Genomic DNA, 18,481 nt, shown 5'->3' on the forward strand with positions numbered 1-18,481 from the left:
AGGGACGATGACGTTTCGGTCCGTCCTGGACCATTCTCAAGTTGATTGTGAGACTTGAGAATGGTCCAGGACGGACCGAAACGTCGTCGTCCCTTCACTTTCTAGTGTGTGGTCTGGTCAACATACTTTAGCCACGTTGTGACTCCTCGCCTGCACATGAATGACACTGACGTTAGCACTTGTTAAGAAGCGGCTGATATTGTGGTACACTACTACTGCCAAGCGACTATACAAGTGTAGTGCCAACTGACTACACAAATAGAGTGCCAACTTACCACACAAGTAGAGTGCCAACTCACCAGGAGAGAAGATGCCATCTCCCTCGTGCCAGCCAAACAGCTGAACCAGGCGAGCGATCACGAAGTGTTCTACCATAGTAAACACGGGTGCCACCTCGAACGTGTGCCTGCAACAATAGTCCCGTCAGTCACATAGTTGTCTTAGGGGGGGATGTGTACATAACCACTTGGGCCGGAAGGTAGAGCGACGGTCTCGCTTCATGCAGGTCGGCGTTCAATCCTCCCCGACCGTCCACAAGTGGTTGGATACCATTCCTTTTCCCCCCGGTCCCATCTTAAATCCTGATCCTGACCCCTTCTAATGATAATCGCCCCCTTCATTCCCCCTTCTCTATCTTACTGGTTGGTGTTGAGGGCTTCGACGATCCAGGCACCGGCGAGGGAGACTTCGCTGATGCCTCCATAGAGCTGATTGTAGAAGTGTGGGTGGCTAGTCATGACGCTGTAACGCATTATCTGTTCCAACACCTCCTCCGCTTCGGCCAGGGACGCGGCGGAGGACCCCACCCGCAGCGCCAGCAGTTTCTGCGGTGCAGAGAGAGAGATGGATGGGCGTGAAGCCGACGGGTCTTCGACGGTGTTTTTGTTGTTAACGATGATTTGGGGGGGGGGGGCTTTTAATTGTTGGATTAGTCAGTTGGAGTAACGAAGGACACCGCTTCGCTACGAACTTTTTTTTCGTCGCTGTAAGCATCTGTACTGAGCACAGACACAGACACACACACACACACACACACACACACACACACACACACACACACACACACACACACACACACACACACACACACACACACACACACACACACAACATGTCTTATACCGGAAGAAAAATCCATCCACCCGCCCACACACGCACACAGACGTATACACATTCCCATATACACCCAGCAGACGAGACCAAGACAATCATGTACACATGGGAGAGGTGTACAGTACTGTACGCACGCGCCTGCACAAAAGACTTCGGTAAACACCCTGACAAGGACGAGGTACGACCCCCAACCACACCCCCTCACGGGTCAATAGGCATGACGCATGAGGTTCCTGGCATCGATATGACAGTCCCCGCCAACCTTGGCACGAGGGGAGGGTTGACAGGGGTGGGGGAGGGTTGACGGAGGTGGGGGAGGATTGACAGGGGTGGGGGAGGGTTGACGGGGGTGGGGGAGGGTTGACAGGGGTGGGGGAGGGTTGACGGAGGTGGGGGAGGGTTGACAGGGGTGGGGGAGGGTTGACGGAGGTGGGGGAGGGTTGACAGGGGTGGGGGAGGGTTGACGGAGGTGGGGGAGGGTTGACAGGGGTGGGGGAGGGTTGACGGAGGTGGGGGAGGATTGACAGGGGTGGGGGAGGGTTGACGGGGGTGGGGGAGGGTTGACAGGGGTGGGGGAGGGTTGACGGAGGTGGGGGAGGGTTGACAGGGGTGGGGGAGGATTGACAGGGGTGGGGGAGGGTTGACGGAGGTGGGGAGGAGGATTGACAGGGGTGGGGGAGGATTGACGGGGGTGGGGGAGGGTTGACGGGGGTGGGGGAGTAGGAAGTGAAAATCCGGGTCAATGGTGGCAGCCTGTCTTGCCAACCAATGCAACCAATAAAGATATATTTCCCATTAATCATTATTATCATCATCATCCATCTTCAATAATGTCATTTTTGCGCCGCGTAGTTAAAGTATCACATTTCCACCGCCAAGCATCGCACATAATACAAGCGGGACTGACTATACCATCAAACATATTTCCAGGGCGCTCTGGAATGAAATAATTTTCGGATGCGACTCATCCCGTAAATATCTGGGTCTTGAGTAGTCTCCCCTCCTCCCCCTACAGGAATAGAATTAACTCGTACACCAGATAGGTCGACGATGCTCGTTTTCTGTTTGCCCAAACCGTGTATGTATATCCTTAGGTTAGGTTTGGTTTGGGCTCGATTGATTTGTGTTATGTTAGTTTGGGTTGGGTTAGGGTAGGATGTGCTAGGTGCGGTTGAGTTGGGCTAGATTAGGTGGGTTTGCGTTAGGATGGGTAGAGTTAGGTAGGTTTTAAAACCCATAATTACGTCAGACGATAGATTGATTTGGCATTCCTTTCCGCTAGACGATAGATGGCCCCCCTATTTTCAGACGATAAATAGATAATCTATCTTTTTACCAACGATAGATATATAACTCATCCTTCCGCCAGGCAATAGATAGTGTGGGAGAGAAAGGGGGTCTTGGTAGAACATTTACAAATTAGACCAACATAACTGCCTTTAGTTATCTGAACAAGAAGTTGTTCATGACATTGAATTCTACAAATTTCACACCAATTCTGGAAATTGGCAGCCCATTGCTGCGGACCGGAAGCCAGTTAGGCCTCCTATCCAGGCCTACGAATAATCTTTCCACAGGATGCAACCCCCCCCCCCCCCACAACTGTTGCCTAACTCTTGGGCACCTATTTACTGCTAGGTGAACAGCGGTATAAGGCGAAAGGAAACGTGCCCAAACGTCTCATAATTTGCGGGATTCAAATTTCGTTAAACTCAAAACAAAGCTGAAGAAAGTCCTGAAGTTTTTTTAAGACCTTAAAAAACAAAATTAAACCTAATATCTCTGAAATAAAGAAGAGTTAGCGGAGACATGATCCTCACATACAAAATTCTCATTGTAATTAACAAGATCAACAGGAAGAGAATAAAGAGGCATTGGTGATACATGAAGAAGGATCTCGATATGAAAATAAATACCCAAATTAGACATAGATATACAGGGAATAATTGTTGCTGTGTCCAATAAGTAATTATATAGAGTCACCAAGAAAGTATAGATAGCAAGCTGACTCTATACAGAGCTTCGTGTAGACACGTGACATGGCAAAAATGACTCGGGAAACCTATTCACCACTTGACTGACGGTTGAGAGGCGGGACCCAAGAGCTATAGACACTACCCTCCACAAGAAAGGGTTATCACATCAGTAAGGGACTCGACAGGGCGGGACTCAGCAATCCCTCTACCCCCCCCCCCCTTCCCCAGGCTATCTAATGTGATATGTAAACTGGCAGAGATATCTAATCTTAGATATGCGTCCACAAATAAGGTATTTTATTCTATTATTATTATTATTATTATTATTATTATTATTATTATTATTATTCTAATAGCACCCAATTCCCCGTTTACTATTTGTTATAGTTTTCATTTGATTTTGTGGTAGTTTTGGGCTTTGTTTACATCCGCCATTTAATAGCGACGAGTGGCAAGGGATCCCAGCTATATCGTCTCCCTCATCCCAGGTTCGTTACCCGGTAACTACTTTATGATTTCAGCTACCATGTATAAAGTTATTGGTGGTTATTTTATGTATACAGAGCTATGCGTTATATTTCTGGAAAGTGTTTGATGTAATTTATACACCTGGTAGGTGTTGTATGAATTGTTTTTCCAATGTTAGTTGGTCTAGACGACGGATGTGGAGACTGAATCCCTGTTATGACTTACAGTAGCTGTGTACGAGAAAGGGGAGGGGGAACCTGCTGCTTGGGTAACAGCTTCTCCTCCGTATTAACCTACCCCCTGGCTTTGCACCCTGGAGAGGCCACCTCAGACTATCAAGCAGACCGGAACTCCATAGTCTCCTGAGACTGATGGATGCCTACTATATAGCTTTCTAGAGGTCATAGGTCAACATGCCCGAGCAATGGGCTCAAACGGCTATGTACTCAGCAGTCAGTATAGGCGTAGGTCACCACTTGTTGCTAGAGGTGGTGATGCTATCTCTCTGCCTGGTTAAAATTTAGGTCATGTAATCGCACGGAGCTGAGAGGTAGGAGTTATAAGGAAAGGCTACGGGAGCTAAATCTCACGTCCCTGGAAGACAGAAGAGTTAGGGGGGAGACATGATCACCACCTACACAATTCTCAGAGGAATTGGCAGGGTGGTTAAAGGCCATGGGTGGAACACGAACAAGGCGACACAGTTCGTAATCGCACGGAGCATGGCAACATATTACGAATGATCGGCAACAGTATTGTATGTTGTATTGTATGAGTATTGTATGATGTATTGCATGGTGCGGCCAGCACACACCTGGTTGAGGAGGACGCGTGGGTTTATTCAACTAAAGAGGATTTCGCCTCGTGATGGACAAAGAGGACTTTGATGGTGATTAATGGTGATTATTGAATCAACTTTACTGTGTTTAACATATGTAGTCCAACTGAAGGTTTGTACCCAACCACTTGGGCTGGACGGCAGAGCGACGGCCTCGCTTCATGCAGGTCCGCGTTCAATCCCCGACCGTCCAAGTGGTTGGCCACCATTCCTTTCCCCCGTCCCATCCCAAATCCTTATCCTGACCCCTTCCCAGTGCTATATAGTCTTAATGGCTTGGTGCTTTTCCCACTGATAACTCCCTCCCCTCCCTCCTGCAAAAATTATTTTAGTCTTACCATTAGTAATGATTGTAGCAATACGCCTTTGCGTTATCTCCGCTGTATTGAATGGAATACAGAGGAAGCCTTATCAGGGTCATGGTAAATAAAACAAATTAAATTCAAGTACAGTGACGCAGGTACAACGCTCCGACATACAACAGCGGGTACCCGGCGGTACCCGGGTCTCTCTCTCTTTGTCATACCTGATGACAGGCGTCTGTAATATCCAGTATTCACTTGGTTGTGCTCATTTAGTTGTGCTTACGGGGGTTGAGCTCTGGCTCTTTGGTCCCGCCTCTCAACCGTCAATCAACTGGTGTACAGGTTCCTGAGCCTATTGGGCTCTATCATATCTACATTTGAAACTGTGTATGGAGTCAGCCTCCACCACATCACTGCCTAATGCATTCCATCCTGGTAACTACTCTGACACTGAAAAAAACTCCAGTAAATCCTAATCCAGTATAGACCTTCTAAAAGAATTGTCCAGCGGAAACTGTTATAAAGGAAGTTGAAGCAGCATTGGATTCAAACGAAGCTGTTTGATTATTGGCACGTTATAGCCACATTATAAGTATGTTATAGGTACGTTATGGGCACGTTATAGCAACATTATGGGCACGTTATGGGCACGTTATAGCCACATTATGGGCACATTATAGCCATATTATGGGCACATTATAGCCACATTATGGGCACGTTATAGCAACATTATGGGCACGTTATAGCAACATTAAGGGCACGTTATAGCAACATTATGGGCACATTATAGCCACATTATGGGCACATTATAGCCACATTATGGGCACGTTATAGCCATATTATGGGCACGTTATAGCAACATTATGGGCACGTTATGGGCACGTTATGGGCACGTTATAGCCATATTATGGGCACATTATAGCCACATTATGGGCACGTTATAGCAACATTATGGGCACGTTATGGGCACGTTAAGGGCACGTTATAGCAACATTATGGGCACGTTATAGCCACATTAAGGGCACGTTATAGCAACATTATGGGCACGTTATAGCCACATTATGGGCACGTTATAGCCACATTAAGGGCACGTTATAGCCTCATTATGGGCACATTATAGCAACATTATGGGCACGTTATAGGAACATTAAGGGCACGTTGTGGCTACACAACGCTACGCTCCCACGGTACGGTGAGAAATTAGGGTGCAGAGGAACACATCAAGAAGATGGGCGGAACACACCCACCGATCTCTGGACGGCTCCGTGACAAACTACTCCGACTAAACGGTCCGTGACTCACCTGAAGGTCAAGAGGATGCACAAACTCCACCACCTTCTGCGGCTCCTTGGCCGACCTCTGGCGATGCACCAGCGCCAGCACCTTCTCCAGGAGTCTGCCGTCGGCGTCCGCCACGCTGGCGCTAGGGGCGGCGTCATCGGCCATGCTGGTGGTCCGGAAGGCCCTGACGCCGGTAGTGAGAATGTCCCCGGACGCCGCCGGGCGCGGGCACGCCTGCCACTCCCTCGTCACCACACGCCTTGCACAGTGGCGGAACATCCTCCTGGGGAGACTGTGTGGCAGTTCGAGCCTCACTAAATGGCGGCCGGACTTGTGAACACGGGTACTCTGAAGGAAGTACTACTCAAGAACGGTCGAATCCCCCGTTGAAATAGGCGTCGTCTGTTGAGTAACAACTCAAGGGTCAAGAATGTTTTCAAAGTCAGGATGAACAAGAATGATGAGGGAAAGTTGATGTGTCTGGCAGAGGAGAGTGTGAGAGATATGAGAGGGAGAGGTGCAGTGCTGCCCCGCCTGGTGTCAGGGAGCGACTGGCAAACACTTGCTTAATCGAATGTATACACACACTGGCCGCCACCACCACTATCACCGCTACCACACACTAGGTACCACCACCACTACATACTGGCCACCACCACTACATTCTGGCCACCACCACCACTACACACTAGCTACCACCACCATTACCACACTCTCGGCCACCACCACCACTACACACTAGCTACCACCACCACTACCACACACTAGCTACCACCACCATTACACACTCGCCGCCACCACCACTACCACACACTAGCTACCACCACCACCACTACATACTGGCTACCACCACCTCTACTCACTGTCCACTACCACCATCACCATTACACACTTTTATTTATTTATTTATTTATGCATATACAAGAATGTACATAAGGAATGTGAGGATACAATTGTGGTAATTACAGTCTTGTAAAGCCACTAGCACGCGCAGCGTTTCGGGCAGGTCCTTAATCTAAGAAAATTTTAAGGAGGTAAATACTTGCAAAATTTATAGACAAAAAAATGATAACAGATTACATGGAATGAAAAAAAAAAAAAAAAAAAAAAGATGAGAGAAAATTATAGGTACAGTATATTAAAGCACATAGGTAGCTATGATTGATTGCAATGACAGCTTAAAATGGTAGTTGACAACAAATTGGTAGGCACAATACAGCAGAAACAATATAAGATTGATTGCAATGACAGCTTGAATGGTAGTTGACAAAAATTGGTAGTCACAATACAGCATATGGCTAGCACATAAAAGAAGACAGCAATGAACACAATGATAAGGTTGTTTGATATTACATAAAAATTAGGAGATTGGGTACCACTAGGTACAGAGCAAATTAAAGCTCAGTGTAGGAAACTAAATAGATGAAGTTAGGTACTTTTTGGTTTTGCTTTTAAATAAGGCAAAAGTTTTACAGTTTTTCAATTCACTAGGGAGTGAGTTCCATAGACTAGGTCCCTTAATTTGCATAGAGTGTTTACACAGATTAAGTTTGACCCTGGGGATATCAAAGAGATATTTATTTCTGGTGTGGTGATAATGGGTCCTATTACATCTGTCCAGGGAGAGTTTCAGAGCATGGTTTGCATTTAAGAACAGGGTTTTGTAAATGTAGTTGACACAAGAGAATGTGTGGAGGGAGTTAATATTTAGCAAGTTTAGAGATTTAAACAAGGGAGCTGAGTGTTGTCTGAAAGCAGAGTTAGTTATTATTCTGATAGCAGATTTTTGCTGTGTGATGATGGGCTTAAGGTGGTTTGCAGTGGTAGACCCCCATGCACAGATACCATAATTAAGATAGGGGTAGATTAGTGCATAATATAGTGAGAGGAGAGCAGAGTTAGGAACATAATATCTGATTTTGGAGAGTATACCAACTGTCTTAGAGACTTTCTTAGTTATGTGTTGAATGTGGGTGCTGAAGTTGAGTCTCTTGTCTAGGAATAGGCCAAGAAACTTGCCATCATTTTTATTACTGATGTTAATGTTGTCTATCTGTAGCTGAATTGCATTTGATGATTTGTTTCCAAATAAGATGTAGTAAGTCTTTTCGATGTTTAATGTTAGTTTGTTCGTTGACATCCATAAGTGGACTTTTTTTAATTCATTATTCACAACATTATTTAGTGTATGTGGGTTGAGGTTTGAGTAGATAAGGGTAGTATCGTCAGCAAACAATATAGGTTTGAGAATATTAGAGACATTAGGCAGATCGTTTATATATATAAGAAATAGAAGAGGTCCTAAGATGCTGCCCTGTGGCACTCCAACGGTAATTGGTAGAGTGGAAGAAGTTGTATCATTGATGGTTACATATTGGTGTCTGTCACTAAGATAGGATCGGATGTAGTCAAGGGCAAGGCCTCGGATTCCATAATGCTGGAGTTTAAATAAGAGGTAGTTGTGATTAACAGTATCAAAGGCTTTTCTTAGGTCAATGAAGAGTCCAATCGGAAACTCATTTTTGTCAAGGGCTGAGTAGATAATGTCAAGGAGACTAATGATTGCATCATTGGTACTCTTTTGGGACCGGAAGCCAAACTGGCAGGGGCTGAGTATGTCGAATTTTACGAGGTAGGAATAGAGCTGTTTGTAAATAATTTTTTCAAATATTTTTGATAGAATGGGTAGATTTGATATTGGTCTATAATTGTTTATGTCCGCCGGATTGCCTCCTTTATGGACTGGCGTTACTCTTGCTTTTTTGAGGATATCAGGGAAGGTGTGACACTCTATAGATTTGTTGAACAGTAGTGCTATGGGTGGGGCAAGGGCATGGGAGGCTCTCTTGTACACAATGGACGGAATTTCACTGGTGTTCCCTGCCTTGGTTTTTAGAGAGTGTATGATGGACACAACATCTGCCGGGCTGATTGGTGAAAGGAGAAGAGAGTTTGGATAGCTGCCTGAGAGATATGTGTTAATATGTGTCTGAGTCTGTGGGATTTTACTGGCAAGATTAGCACCAACCGATGAAAAGAAACTATTAAATTCATTTGCCATTTCTAAATCAGTTGAAGGTATATCCCCATCCTTGTAGAGTTTTATTTGGTTATGTGAGTGTTGTTTAGTTCCTAGGATACTAGAGATAGTTTTCCAAGTGTTTTTCATGTTACCTTTTGCTTCATTGAATCTATTCACATAATATGCAAGTTTTGCCTTTCTTATGATACAGGTAAGCATTGATGAGTACCTTTTAGCTACTTCCTTTGAAACTAGGCCAATCCTAACTTTCTTTTCATATTCATGTTTCTTGTTGATTGAGTTGAGAATGCCATTTGTGAGCCATGGATTGTTTAATCTTTTGTCAGTTACTTGCTTTGTAAGAAGGGGACAATGAAGGTTGTAGAGGCTTAGAGTTTTGGAGAGGAAGAGGTTAGCTAATGAATTTATATCATGGGTATTAATGAATTCAGAATCCCAGTTAATATTGTGAAGTGCCTCTGTAAGATTGTCTAAAGCTGATTCACTGTGTAGCCTAAATGAAAATTTCTTGCTTTTTGGTGGTGTTATGTCCATGTTCGCTATGAGAAAGGTAGGATAGTGGTCAGTTGTTCTGTCGTAGATTATACCAGATACAAGGGGAGCTGTTATGTTTGTCCATATGTGGTCCAAGGTAGTGGCTGATGTTTGAGTGACTCGGGTAGGTTTGGTGATAGTGGGGATTAGCATACAGGAGTTCATGCTGTTAAGGAAATAGTCAACTTGAGAGCAGTTTTGTTGACCCAGGTCAATATTAAAGTCTCCTCCCAGAATGATGTGGTTTTTGTTGAGATTGTTGTTTATAATAAGATTCCTTAGGTTGTCTGAGAAAGAAGCTATGTTAGTATTAGGAAATCTATAGATGGCTCCAATAGTCAAAGAGGATTTAAGGGATTTAATTGTAAACTGAGCAAAAGTATATTCACAGTAGTCATCTCTGTCACTAATAACACTGTTGCAGATAAATGTATCTCGGTAATATATAGCTGTGCCACCACCTTTTTTATTAGGCCTACAGTTATGAATGGCTTTATAACCAGCTAAGTTGTAGAGTTGGGTATAGTCTTTATTTAGCCAAGTTTCTGTTAAAATAATGAACGATAGGTTAGTACCTAGTGCTGTGAGTAGTGCATTTAAATCGTCAAAATGTTTACCAAGTGATCTAACATTTTGGTTATAAACTGATAGACAGGTGCTATTTTGGAGTTTGTTTTTAGCCTGGTGTGCTGTGAAATACTTGCAATAATGATGATCAATGTGCTGGTTGGTATAGATATGAGACAGAAGATTTTGATCAGGATCAATATCAGTGTGCATAGAGATGAGGCCAATACTGGCCAATACCACCATCACTACCACCACCACCACTACACACTGACCATCACTACCACCACCACTACTAGATATGATGATGATAAAAATAATAATAATAATAATAATAATAATAATAATAATAATAATAATAATAATAATAATAATAATAATAATAATAATAATAATAATATAATTACAATATTTTATTTACAAGAAGGTACAATGGGCTAGTGTGATTACATTAGAGATATTTTTACATTCTTGCAAGGCTACTAACACCCATAACGTTTCAGGCAACTAGATAGAGCCCAATAGGATCAGGAACAGTTGAGAAGCGGGACCAAAGAGCCGAAGCTCAACCCCCGCAAGCACAACTAGGTGAGTCCATTGGAGACTACCATGTGTCCTTGCGCCATCTATGTTTTGACAGCAGAACTATAAGTCTACCAACGTTACTGGATTATCAACATACGCGTGATGTGGTGAGTTGCCATTCTTGTTGTTTCTGGACCACAGAGGTGATTTATGGCAGGTTGTGGCCGGGGATTGTCAGTAGTGTTGTGGGCAGTGTTGAAGGAGGAACTTGACATGGGAGGTCGACCAGCAGGTATTGTTTTGAAGTCGTTGGTGTTCCTTGTCGTTTCAACCGGTATTTTATTATTTTTATGAGTGTTTGGTTAATACAAATTTGTTGAACCTTTTATGATTATTTGATGGTTGTCTATAGTGATTTTTTAAGGCAAAAGTGTGTAGACAAAAGATTTTTCTTGAGCTACATACGAGAATTTGAACTTGATTCTAGTGTTCTTAAAAGCATAGATATGACTGCCATGTTATCCTGGGATGGACTATATATTTTAAATTGACTCTAATGCACATTTTGGGCGTAATGCGATAGATCTAAAGTTAAAATTCAAGTATGTTTGAGAAAAGAAAAATACCATCTCAAACCATCTCAAAGGGATGGAGTAACTTAGGCTATTTCTACCCCCCCCCCCCCCCATCCCCACCAAGTTACGTCCTAAGGCAGGGTGGACGCTTCTTGATTCTTTTAACTTCATAGATTTGATTACACGGGAAGGGTGGAAGGGTCTGAATTGGCTTCCAAACCTCCCATGAAGAAAGGGTGAGGGTCTCTTTCCCCCCCCCCCCCCCCATCACCTCTACGGAGACTCTTGGCAGTACTGCCGAAAATGTAAGTTCATTTTTTTTTTTAATGGTAGTCTACACAAGGGGACGGTTCTTTGTATTCTTGGATTCAATTTCTTATGCACCCCATAACATTCCGTGGGTGGTGGTGAAAAGGGTTACAGGCACATAATGGGTTCAGGAACTGAACCCTATACTACATTTAAGTGGTAAAATCTTTTGAAGCTACTTAAACAAGTTATGTATATAAATGTACATAATTTAGATACTAAGATCTTTGATTAGTGATTCAACAAGAGGCTAAAGGTCTTTTTAAAGGCACTTTACATCTATGACGATTCAGTTAGTGTTATTCCACACCTACTGAACTGGGTGGTAGCTTTAGTAATATGCAAACTACACCTACAGTAAGGAAATGTTGAACACTTCGCTAATATTCCTGGCAGGATCACTAAGAAGAAAGTACTTTCACATTTCTTACACGGCATTGATGGTGTCTGAATTGCTATTTTTTTCATTACATTGCATTATAACGCAAAGTATGCAAATGGTTCTGCTGGCAGTTTAAATTTAGAAAAATGTAAATCAGACGTTGCAAATTCAAAGGGGCTTGTAGCAGAGCCTAAGCCTAGCAGTGGTAACATGTAAAGTCTACTAACCTTATTGGATGACCCATAGAAATGCGGTTCTTCCTGCATAATAGAATGATAGATGGCGTAACTGCCTAAAGTCTACCAGATTACTTAATGGTAATTACGCAGTACGTTAAGTGCGTGGCTTGGGTTAGTGAGTTTATAAAAATTCCAGGCCGTTGTAGGATAGGCTGATAATGTTAGTACCAGACACCTAGGTTAGGCATGGTGAATAATAGTGTTTCGAAGCTTCTTAGAATATTTTATTAAATTACTCATTGTAAATAACGGTTTGACAGGTTTTCATTAGATGTGTAAGTTTTTTTTTCTCCTTCTTCGGAGTGACGAACTTTTGCTAGGCTTCTGACTGCTATGAACCTAATTTCCATACTATTTACCAAACCACACAGAACTACGTTTCGGTCCATTCTGGACCATTAGTATTATCCAGGACAGACCGAAAAGTCTTGTCTTCTAGTGTGGTCAGTGAACCTTCTTCTAAAAGTTGACTTGGTGTGCTTATTTCCCTGCTGTTTGGTGGCCGCCCCGGGGTTAACTGTCCTAATAGAACATCGCATTTACACGGGAGACATCTCCCGTCACGCAGGGTGCAGTCGCACATCCACAGATCTCCAGTATCGGCTTTTGATACTGGTAATGGCTCAAAAGGACCACCCCTTACGGGCTATTCATGCCCGTGCCACCTTTTGGGTGGCTTAATCTTCATCAATCGTCGCATTTTGACATTCTTCCAAAGGGCAGTGTCGTACTAGCAAGTGGTAGCGGCTCGCGAGATAGTCCTATTTTGTTTTGGGTCCTCTGATGGGCGAGGACAAGGGCGCTTTAGTAGGTTTTTGTTCCTAAACCTTAGGAAAAGTGACTGGCGGTTATAACGGCTGGGGGACAGTCAGTTTCTCGCCGGCCACAACACCCACGCTAACGTGTCCTCTCCTACAGGAAGATACAGCAGAATCGGCGGCAGCAGCGATGACGAGGGTATCGCTACACAAGATGACTGAAATAGCTTGCATGCTAGGGACGCCCTCTGGTCTTAAAGCTTCTTCAGCACAAAGGTAAGACTTGTTCTTATTCTCTAGCCTGTTAGTAGTGTACCTCAGTCTTGCATACCTACGAACCTAGGCTGTGGGGTCGCCTTGTGTTAGTGTCACTTGGTTCGTGGGGGTCGGGGAAGGTCCCGTTCCCCTACCCATAAACTACTTTGCGTTATTTCCGGGTGGGGGGGGGTTCACGTCCCCCAAGGCCCTGTCTCTTAATGGGATCTTCTATTTGGTCTCGTCAACAAAGATGGACGCTCCTACAATTTGGTAGAAAGAGAAACTGTGTGCTCCAGCGTTTGACAAAATTGCGTCACCAGGTATAGCTTGCATGCCTTGCTATTTACAATGCTTATAAACAAGAACATGTGCTTAAAACATGCACCTAGCCTAAGGAAATTACTAAAATACCTTAATCCAAAAAGACGCGGCTGCTAGCAGCCTGACATTAGTAACAGCCTAGTTGACAAAGTATCCTTTAAAGGTAGTTTTCAAACGACCTAAACGTAGAGGTCGGCCAGTTATTCCCTTGTCCCATAGTTTCACTAGTTCCCCGTACACTTCCTCTCCCTTTATTGTACCTCACCGGCGTGTCTAACGTCCCTTGGACTTCTTGGGACGTCTACCGTCCCCTCCAGCAGTATTACCAGATCTCCCACTTTGTTGCATTAGCGTCCTTTTGTTTGGCGCACTCCCTCGGCGTGTAGGGCATTTCTACTAGCTTGCGTTTTCCATATCTTGTCTTTTTAATTTTATCCTTTATCTTCGTCTTGGCTTCATTTGTTTCCATCTTTTAGTTTCTCTTTAGTATCCTTACTCTTCTGTCCACTGAAATTGTCGTGCACGCCAGTAATTCTGCGCCCCAGCTCTGCATGCGTGCTTGTCACCAATTAATTCCTTCCCAGAGGGCTCCCGCGCTGGAAACTCTGTAATTTGCCTTTCTGAAGCAGATATTCTTGGCACGGCTGATGCCTTCGTATTCTTGATGTTGCAAAATCAATGTCTTTGCTACCCCCTGAAAATTTACAATCTTGCCACATCTGTGCACCCAGCTTGGACTGTCTGGCCGCGGCAACTATTAAATTAGTTAAGACTATTTTTATTAGTTTAATTTGTGCTAGACATTCCCGCCTCAATTCCCTTTGGTTCATGTCCCTACTTGGCCTCTAGTCCACTTTTACTGGGGGGGGGGGGAGGAAAGGAGCCATTGCATGGCAATCATGGACTTAATCATGGACTCTGACTTAACGATCTACAGAGATCGTTAAAAAAATTAAATTGGCACTTGCTGCTTTAATGCCCTTTGTGGGTAGTACTCTTGGTCATAATTTTCTAGTTTGCTCCTGCCTGTCCTTCGGCGCTCTTTGCGTCCCGTTTTAAGCGCTTTCCGCCTTGTTTCTCTCCCCTTAACACTAACACGCAGCACAGTTTTATCCATGTCTTCGTACACCTGTGACATGCAGTCCTCGGTGTCTCCTCAACACGACTTCAGCGGCCATGCTGGGGTATGCTCCTGACTCTTTGGCGCCCTTGTACGGCAACATTACTTATTGGGGGTTGGTTTTAAGATTTAGCTACTCTGAACTAAATGTACACGTAGCACGGGATATGGTGAGCCCGTAATTGAGTTGGGTTATTCGCGATAACCTTGTTACTGATATTTGGGGCCGTTTTAAATGGAGGTGGGGTTTCCTCCTTCCCCCCCCCCCCAGTTTCTTTTCTTTCTAAGTTCTGTTTTAGTTTTAATATTATCTTGGTGGCTAATGTAGGTGCAGAATGTTTACTAGTCCTTCATTAACGGTTTTTATAATCATTGTAGTGGCTGTGGAATGTGCATTGGTGGGGGTGGCATTGTCACGTGTAGTGTTCAACGAGCCATTGTACTTTCCTAAGGGGGTTAGTCCTTGAGGGACTTGGCCTATTGATTTAAATGTCCTCCTCCCAGGGTAGTCGTAGCTTTTTTGTAGGTTTATTATAAGATCTATAACGTTAGGTGATGGTATCGTTAGCATTATGACTAGTTTCCATTTTTACCGTTCTAATTTAGTGTTCTTTGTACTAATTAGGTGCTGCTCCTACCCGACTGGAGGACACCGCCCGCATCCCTTTAGTCTGGATTACTGGCAAGTTTGCCCAGCATGCCCTATTTATATTACCAGTACTTGTCTCCATTATTTAAAGTCTCTTCCCAACTTGTTTACCAATGTCGCCGTCAAGCAAGTGGGAAAGTATTACCCACTTGCTTAAAAGCCTATTAATCTTGTTTAAATTACCACTCAAGCTGTCAATGTAATCAGCTTTAATATACTTATCTCGTCTCATTTTTTCTTGCAATGTATCTGATCATTTTATTATTCTGCTAGAATTTACCTGCTTTAAATTATCTATTAGATTAAGGACCCGCCCAAAACGCTGTACGTACTAGTGGCTTTAAGATTGTAAATACTATGTATTCTCACAACCCAATGTACCTTGTGTATAAATCAAATGAAAATAAATAAAACGCGCAGCTGCCTTTTGCTTGTTAATTGTACTTTATCGCAGCACTACGGCCACCGCGTGAAGGGACGGGAGTGGTACTCTCCTGCGGCACGGTGTAGAGTACTTGGATACCACTTAGATATGGAGATAGTTAATGGCTTGGCAGAACCCGGGAGATAAAGCTTCGGCTGGAGGGTCATAAGTGAGCAAGATTCCCCCGCCACTCCGGGGCCTTTGAGAAGAGTAAAGTCAGCTACACTGCTCTCTGCTAATTGGTTTAACCTTGTGCAACAGAAAGCATTGTTAATTCATATACCTAGTTTTATTCCCCTGTGTTTAATTTTCCTCTCCCCAATGTTAACATAATTTGTCGCGTATTTTAATGTTTTAGGTGATTTTTTGGGGGCACATAAATGTCGTTTATGCCCGAAACGCTTTGCGTAATAGTGGCTTTAGGCATTGTATGTACTAGCTCTACCTATAAGTTAAACAATCCTTGTAAATATTTATTGTATGTATGTACCTTACCTAAATAAAATTGTATTGTATTGTCTTGTGGCTTTGGGGGGGGGGGGTCCGGCCATGGGACTGGTGAAAAAGTAACCCCCTAATCCCCCCCCCTCGCAAGTAGTAAGGGGGGGATACACATACTCGTCTAGTTACCGTCAGCTTCATGACTTGGAATTGATACGTCCTGTTCTGGGTCTGGTAGATAAGGATTAGAGCACTAGAACTACTCTTGACGTAGAGAAGGGCTGTTTTCACCCCTGGCCCCTTCCACCCCTCTCCAGAGGGGTCACTTCTAAGTGTTCTCGTTCTGGTTTAAAAATATTAAATTCCTTGTATTTCGGCTAGTGTCCTTCATACGGGTCCACATTTACCCAACATTATCACGGTACTTTCCACTGTGTTGCTGTTTAATTTGCATCCCTAAGTCTTCATCCCTGTCCACATAGGGTTTCATTAGTGTCCATTGATCTTTTCAAAGCATCAAATGTTGCTAGTAAAATCTACCACTACAGGTTTCTTGTATAAATCCTCCAACTATACAATACAATTTTATTTAGGTAAGGTACATACATACAATAAATTTTTACAAGGATTGGTTGACTTATAAGTAGAGCTAGTACATACAATGCCTAAAGCCACTATTACGCAAAGCGTTTCGGGCATGATAAACTTAAATGACAAGCTTAATACTAATTGAGCATAATGAGTAGAATGAAAACAAGAAATGAAAACAGATGAAAAAGCAGCACAAATACAATTATGTCGACAAACGGCGCTCTTTAAAGAAAAAAGACATTGGTTGACAATAGAAGGGTAAGGTAGGTTACAGGGAATTTATTAGGTATAGCTTTGCTTTTAACTTAAACTGGTTGAGAGAGGTACAGTCTTTAACATGGTTGGGCAGGTCATTCCACATTCTGGGCCCCTTGATTTGTAGAGCATTTCTAGTTTAAGTCGTACTCTAGGAATATCAAAACTGTATTTATTTCTGGTGTGGTGCTCATGGGTTCTGTTACAACCTTCTATGAAGCTTTTGAGATCAGGATTGGCATTATAGTTTAGCGTTTTATATATGTATAATACACATGAGAGAATGTGCAGTGACTTAATGTCTAACATATTCAGAGATTTGAGTAGGGGTACCGAGTGATGTCTGGGGCCAGAATTGGATATTGTCCTAATAGCAGCTTTGTGTTGAGTAATTAGAGGACGTAAGTGATTTTGGGTAGTAGAGCCCCAAGCACAAATACCATAGTTGAGATATGGATAGATAAACTAATAAACTAATAAACATAGTAAAGTTAGCGTTAAGATCGGTGATAAACTCGTAACTAGGAGCATAAATTGACAATTTTATTGCACTTTACTGTTGATAGGAACTTAATGTTCCTCCTTTTCCCTTTAGCTAGTGGCTGGTCTACATGCATTTAGCCCAGTACACTTTAGGACGGTCTGCATGCACTTGTTCACATTTTACTCTTTACATTTCACTCTTACAGGAGCATGACCTTGGACACGAGGCACTGGAAGATGGATGCATGGTAGGACATCACAAACTTTGATCACAAACGGGGTTACAGAGACTGGGTACGTGACCCTTCCTCCAGTGATTGGCATCATATAGTACCCTCCTCCAGCTGACTCCTGGAAGGAAGGCCGTCTACACCAGGAGCAGACAGCACCTGCGGACTTCAGGCATCCTGCATGAAGGCTTAAGTTATGGCTGCATATGCTTAATGTGCACTTGTTCTAATGGCGTTCATAGTCCCACTCTAGGGATGGGCCCATCAGCCATCCCTGGCTGCCCTGTGTAAGGTACCTCCTGGCTCTTGCTAGACACTTCTGGCGATGGGGTACTGCAGAATCCCGTGCCAAGTGGAATTGCTAAACGGGTGGGAAGTGTTTAAGAACAAAGGTAACTGCAGAAGGCCTATTGGCCCATACGAGGCAGCTCCTATTCTATAACCACCCAATCCCACTCATATACTTGTCCAACCCGCGCTTGAAACAATCTAATTAGTTTAATTAATTGTATTGTATGTCTGTATTTTCTAATTTATTATGCACCCCAGACAGTTTGTGGGCGGTAGTGGGAAGTGTTAGACACATTGGCTCGGGTACTACCCCCCAGAAAATTGGTTATTTGCATTAGCTGAATAAGGAGGGTGAGTGATGCAGTTGTAAGTGCATTTTACTTCCTGGTTTAAAGAGCATAGTTGACTATGCAATAAGATTACAATAGAACCCTATTATTGACAGTTTATTGGAAGGCCCATAATTAAACTAGATACTGGGTCTTAATAATTTCTTTGAACATTC

The 18,481-nt window shown here is 43.5% G+C and overlaps 1 protein-coding gene and 1 long non-coding RNA gene across 2 annotated transcripts in view; one reads left to right on the forward strand and one right to left on the reverse strand.

The window, feature by feature from the left end:
• LOC123771163 (acidic amino acid decarboxylase GADL1) overlaps positions 1-6,581 on the reverse strand; it is a 26,843-nt gene extending 20,262 nt beyond the window's left edge. Inside the window, exons 1-3 of the mRNA XM_069324650.1 lie at positions 6,003-6,581; positions 640-824; positions 276-406 (exon numbers count right to left, since the gene is read on the reverse strand). Of these exons, the coding sequence (XP_069180751.1) occupies positions 276-406; positions 640-824; positions 6,003-6,260 (574 nt within the window). The 5' untranslated portion in view covers positions 6,261-6,581. The remainder of the gene's footprint in view (positions 1-275; positions 407-639; positions 825-6,002) is intronic.
• Positions 6,582-10,864: 4,283 nt separating this feature from the next.
• LOC123771150 (uncharacterized) lies at positions 10,865-15,979 on the forward strand. Its single transcript, XR_006774450.2, has 4 exons — positions 10,865-10,942; positions 13,074-13,189; positions 15,238-15,294; positions 15,716-15,979. It is a non-coding gene; the product is annotated as an uncharacterized lncRNA (long non-coding RNA).
• The last annotated feature ends 2,502 nt before the right edge of the window (positions 15,980-18,481 follow it).

This window comes from Procambarus clarkii, chromosome 14 (assembly GCF_040958095.1).
Source record: "Procambarus clarkii isolate CNS0578487 chromosome 14, FALCON_Pclarkii_2.0, whole genome shotgun sequence".
In the NCBI taxonomy this organism is placed as follows: Eukaryota; Metazoa; Arthropoda; class Malacostraca; order Decapoda; family Cambaridae; genus Procambarus; species Procambarus clarkii.